The sequence below is a fragment of the Parasteatoda tepidariorum genome, chromosome 3, assembly GCF_043381705.1.
Source record: "Parasteatoda tepidariorum isolate YZ-2023 chromosome 3, CAS_Ptep_4.0, whole genome shotgun sequence".
In the NCBI taxonomy this organism is placed as follows: Eukaryota; Metazoa; Arthropoda; class Arachnida; order Araneae; family Theridiidae; genus Parasteatoda; species Parasteatoda tepidariorum.
The window spans coordinates 67,770,812-67,776,858 of NC_092206.1; the positions used below are offsets into that span (position 1 = coordinate 67,770,812).

At 26.8% G+C, this 6,047-nt stretch overlaps 1 protein-coding gene across 4 annotated transcripts in view; it reads left to right on the forward strand.

The window, feature by feature from the left end:
• Positions 1 to 6,047, forward strand: part of LOC107436203 (ribitol-5-phosphate transferase FKTN) — a 32,890-nt gene extending 26,843 nt beyond the window's left edge. For all 4 annotated transcript variants that reach the window (XM_043045360.2, XM_043045362.2, XM_043045361.2 and 1 more), the window contains 2 exons: positions 317 to 441; positions 5,723 to 6,047. In XM_043045360.2, coding sequence (XP_042901294.1) covers positions 317 to 441; positions 5,723 to 5,936 — 339 coding nt within the window. In that variant the 3' untranslated portion in view covers positions 5,937 to 6,047. The remainder of the gene's footprint in view (positions 1 to 316; positions 442 to 5,722) is intronic.

A 6,047-nucleotide genomic window follows, 5' to 3' on the forward strand; every position in this document is an offset into this window, starting at 1 on the left:
AGGCTCAAAATTATAAATGCCAAATATAACAATGAAACATAGTATTAATTAATAAATATCTTATTAATTAATAAATATCTTATTAATTAATAAATATATTATTAATTGATAAATATATTATTAATTAATAAATATATTATTAATAAATATATTATTAATCATTATATTATTAATCAATAAATGTATTATTAATTAATCTAAAATTCGTAAAACTTTTTTTGTGTTGAATTGACCAAAAAGATAAATAATAAAGATAAAAAGAAGTTTAAATACTATAAACTTTTCTTAAAATTTTATTTTATCTTTCTTTTTTCAGGTTGAAGAAGCAATGGAGCTTAAATTCAGATGCCATGGATTATCTGTGGATTTATTTTTTATTTATGAACAGGAAAATGGTACTTGGTATGCCGGTCATAGCCCGTATTATGGTTACTATTTTAAGTAAGTATAATTTGCTAGAAATTATTTACAATACATTGCAAAAATTAAATTATTGATCTAATTTACAACACTCTTTGAAAGTTTAAAATATTTTCATATAACCTCGTTATAATGAATTAAGGATAGCGTGCTCACTCGGCTATAGTGAATGTTCTAAGTATCTCAGTCATAATTGCTATTTCGCAGACATTATTTCATACGCTTATAAGAAACTAATGAAAAAGTGGCAGCTGTGATCTCAAACTGGTTTATGTGATAAGTTCTTAAATGCATATTTTTGGCTCTCAATTGAAAATGAGGCAATAAGCATTATGAAAGAGGGTTTCAATGGAACTATACACTAAAATTAATAATGTAAGTGGTTGTAAAAACACGCCAATGGAAAAGCAAATTGGTTGCACATGAATTACAACTTTTTATTTTAAATTTTTTTTTAAAAATGATGGAAATCAAAAATATATATATTTAAAAAATTCCAAAAATAACGAAAACGAGAAAGTTAAATTTTTTGGAGCGATCTTTAAAGGAAGACAATCATTTCGTAATATGGGGAATATTTTGAATGTTTAACGTTTCGATTAAAATTTCCGTTATGGAAAGAAATTCGCTGCAATAAATCTTCCTGTAAACAGATTCTACATATTTTGTTAGTTAACAATTTATAAAGGAAATTACGTACTATTATAATATATGTACTATTGTGATTTCCAACAACACTACAGGTTAAAAAATATTTTTTGTAAAGATCATGTCTTGTAATTAAAAATGGATTTTACTTATTTATAAAATTGGTTTTATAGGGAGTCATTTCACTAAAATACCAGTAATAACAAAAATAAGTCCGCGGCCGAGGAAATTAGTTGCACAGAAATTCCGACCTTTTTTTATAAAATGACAGAAATGAAAAGATTTAAAAAATTCCGAAAAATGGAAAAATTCGGAACGATGAACATCTTTTTTTAACATCTTTTTTTACATCTTTCCGTTATAGGGAGACCATTTCGTTAAATGGAAAATATTTTGAATGTCATTTAAAGTTTCGATTAAAACTTCCATGTTTATTATTTAATTGTAAAAATAATGGAAACGAAGGAAATAAAAATAAAAATATGACCACCGAAGCCGACGTCTTCAGGGGGTACCGGCCCCGGTAGCCAAAAAACAAAACCATTTCTAATTGAGGGAGACGCAAATGCCTAAATTAACTCCCTCAGTACCCCGATGGTTTTGTATAAAGTCCAGGAAAAAATATGAAATACAAATAACAAATTTAGAAAAGAAACTCATACAAAATCATCAGAAAAATAAAGATAAAAATAAATTTTTTTTAATAAAAATGCTTGATAAAAATGTTTAATAAAAAATAATGTTTTTATTTTTCTGATGATTTTGTTTGAGTTTCTTTTCTAAATTTGTTATTTGAATTTCATGTTTTTTCCTGGACTTCTATACAAAACCATCGAGGTACTGAGGGAGTTAATTTAGGCATTTGCTTCTTCCTCAATAAGAAATGGTTTTGTTTTTTGGCTACCGGGGTCGGTACCCCCTGAAGACGTCGGCTTCCGTGGTCATATTTTTATTTTTATTTCCTTTGTTTCCATTATTGCAACTTTTTTTTGAAATTTCTGCTGCTTTTTAGCGCGTTTTTTTCAAAGAAGTCTTATCTATTTAGAATTAAAAATATTTGTTTTCCTTTAGTATTAATTGTAAAAAAGCTTTTACTGTTGAAAATGAAAACTGTAAATTGTGAAAAATAAAGTTACATTCGAAATAAAATGTAAAAGTAATTCTAACGCAAGTAACTTTTTGTTACGTGTGTTACCTTGATTTAAATTTTAAATAATAACTATTTACAGCTTTAACTCCAGAATTTCTTCTGTTGAATATCTTGTTTACAAAATTTGAACAAATGAAATATGAATTATGGAACAAAAAATTGCAAAATTTACTGAAGTTTTTAAAGAAAGAAATTTAAAATTATGTTACGTGTGTAACTGAGAAATTAGATTATCTCAACTAATCAATTTTTATTCAGTAAAAAAAGTCCAAATTAGTTATATATATATACATCAAGCAAAGATAATGGGATAAAATAGTTAAATATACTGCTAAAAACCATTTTATTGGTCTTCAATATTCTCTGAATTTTCAANATCGGTTGCACATGAATTACAACTTTTTATTTTAATTTTTTTTTAAAAATGACGGAAATTAAAAATATATATATTTAAAAAATTCCAAAAATAACGAAAATGGGAAAGTTAAATCTTTTGGAATGATCTTTAAAGGAAGACAACCATTTCGTAACATGGGGAATATTTTGAATGTTTAACGTTTCGATTAAAATTTCCGTTATGGAAAGAAATTCGCTGCAATAAATCTTCGTTGTAGACAGATTCTACATATTTTGTTAGCTAACAATTTATAAAGTAAATTACGTACTATTGTAATAATATGTACTGTTGTGATTTCCAACAACACTACAGGTTAAGAAAATATTTTTCGTAAAGATCATGTCTTGTAATTAAAAATGGATTTTACTTATTTATAAAAAAATGTTTAGAGGGAGTCATTTCACTAAAATGCCAGTAATAACAAAAACAAGTCCGTGGCCGAGGAAATTAGTTGCACAGAAATTCCAACCTTTTTTTATAAAATGACAGAAATGAAAAGATTTAAAAAATTCCGAAAAATGAGAAAATTCGGAGGAATAACATCTTTAAAAAACCGTTATAGTGAGACCATTTCGTTAAATGGAAAATATTTTGAATGTCAGTTAAAGTTACGATTAAAACTTCAGTTTTTATTATTTAATTGTAAAAAAAAATTTACTGTTAAAAATAAAAACTGTAAATTGTAGAAAATAAAGTTACATTCGAAATAAAATGTAAAAGTAATTCTAACGCAAATAACTTTTTTTTATGTGTGCCACCTTGATTTGAATTTTAAATAATAACTATTTACAGCTTTAATTCTGGAATTTCTTCTGTTGAATATCTTGCTTGCAATGATATAAACAAATGAAATATGAATTATAGAACAAAAAATTGCAAAATTTACTGAAGTGTTTAAAGAAAGAAATTAAAAATTATGTTACGTGTGTAACTGAGAAATTAGATTATCTCGACTAATAAATTTTTATTCAGTAAAAAAAAGTCCAAATTAAATGTGTATATACATCAAGCAAAGATAATGGAATAAAATAGCTAAATATAATGCTAAAAACTATTTTATTGGTCTTCAATATTCTCTGAATTTTTAGGAAATAAAACTAATATAACTTATGAATGTGTAGAACCTGTGTTTAAAGTTCAGCGTGTTCCAGCTTCTGTTAAAATTTAACTAAAGAATTTTTAATAGTTTGAATATATTTTCTATATTCAAAAATTTTTCATTTTTAATTTTACTATAATTTTGAATATTTATTCCCTCAGAGCTTCTTTTGGTAGAATCGCGCCATAATCATTCAATAAATGATTAAAAATTTCAAAAATTAAGTCATATGACAAGGAGTAAAAGATTGCATCTATGCAGTAATTGCACTTATTCACTGCACTTATGCAGAAAATTAATTTTAATTTTTTTTAGTTTTGTATATTATTTGAAAATTGATTAGTCAAGTAGGAAAACTTGTCAAACTTTTTTCCGGCTTGAAATCAAAATAACTTTTGAACATATAGACTTACAACTTACAGACTTATGGCTATAGGCAGATAATAACTATTCTTGGCTAAGTAGAATATAATTTCAGTTACAGAAGTTATTTTCAAATCCTGTTGAAAAATGCTTGGCAACAGACGTACTTTGTAACTGCAATTTTAACCCACTATAATAGCCTACCTATATTTGTCAACCTACTAAAATAATAATATTTAAAAAAAAATTAAAACGTGGACATGCACGGTGGTATACAATTCAGGAAAAAAAATTTAAAATTAACGTTAAGACAGTCCAACAACTTTATCTTTCAAAAAATAAGAGTTCATTTTATTTAAAAATTTAATTATTAAAATAAACTGTTCAATACAGTTATTGAAATCAACATTTAAATATGTATTTTACTTAATTGCCATTTAGGAATATTCATACAATTTATTTGATCCCATAATCTAAATAAAAGAGACTTCTTTTCTAAAAAAACAATTATTCTATCTAAAAAACAATTAAAATATATACTATCTGGGAAGACAATTATTTATCGCATTTCAGTAAATATTACGGAAGTCAAAATGAATGCCACTATTTCATAGCTGCAATACCCAATATGTAATAAATTTAGTTATTATAAAGGTACATAGAGGTAGAAGTGATATAAGTACCGTTTGCATGTTCACTAATATGCGACTTTGGAAGTCAAATTGTCTGCAGTGTTTCCGCGAAAACAAAATTTGCAGAGGAACAACTCTCTAAATGTTTACAATGGTGAATTGGTCACGTTTCTACTCAAGATAATACTCTTGCTTTGGCCACCGCCATCTCTAGGTCGCATTCCACGTGATTTCTTTCGTGTGCGTTTTCTTAAAAGATCCAGAGTGTTTGACTTCCACAGCTGCCGTCTCTAACATCGGCATTCAAATTTGATGTATGTTCAGGAATGTTCGATTAGCACTAAAAGGAGTGCTAATCGAACATTCCTGAGGAGTACTATCAAAATTTGCTTATATTTACTCTGCCTGTATATACCCTTTTAATTGCATTATTTCGCATTTTTTGCACTTTTGCATAGTGCACCTATGTAATTAAAGTATTCATTTCGTCTTACTCTGTATTACAAATTGTAGTATAATTTCCTATATTGGTTACTTACCTCTTAAAATCTAAAATTTGCAGTTCGAGATTAATTTATCTTGTGGACATCTTACAACCATCTAGCATGTAAGATATTTTTTTAATCGAAGTTAAACTATCAAAAAGTGGCAACATTGGTTGGAAATCGACCTTTTTTAAATAAAAATTTGACCTCTCATTGTGAAGGTCAAAGGTTATATCCATGGTGACATTTTGCAACCCACCCAGCTTAGAACAATGGGTATAATTGGTGTTAGCTTGTCTCGAAAGTATAGACGGCTAGAACGTAATGTTGTCATTTATGTTTTTCGAAACATTACAGCTTTACCAATATGCTTTACCAGATCAAATATAGGTTGTTGCCTGATTGCTAAAAATAAGGGTTTACGTAATGTGTACCTTTTAAAAAGAAATTTGGGTACCTATCGGTAATCTTCTTTGATTCTGTTCTTTACGTATTAAACAACTGTAATTTTATTATTATTGGTTACAGATATCATCACCCAGCTTTTAGTTTATGTTCCGCTGAACTTTTGGGTCAAAAAGTTAACACACCATGTGAACCAGAAGATGTAATATCAGCTGAATATGGTTCGAGTTGGATGAAACCTGTCACCTCTTGGAGTTATAAGTATTCAGTGTATAATAGAGGACCAAATATTTATTGGAAAAAAAGTTTATTGAAAAAAGCCTATCCAAAAACTTAAGAAATGTGCTCATTGATTTAATGTTAATGCTATTTCCAAATGTTATTTATTTATTTATATGTTTTTAAAAATCGTTATTAAAGGATGGAATGTATATTCTAATTTAAATAA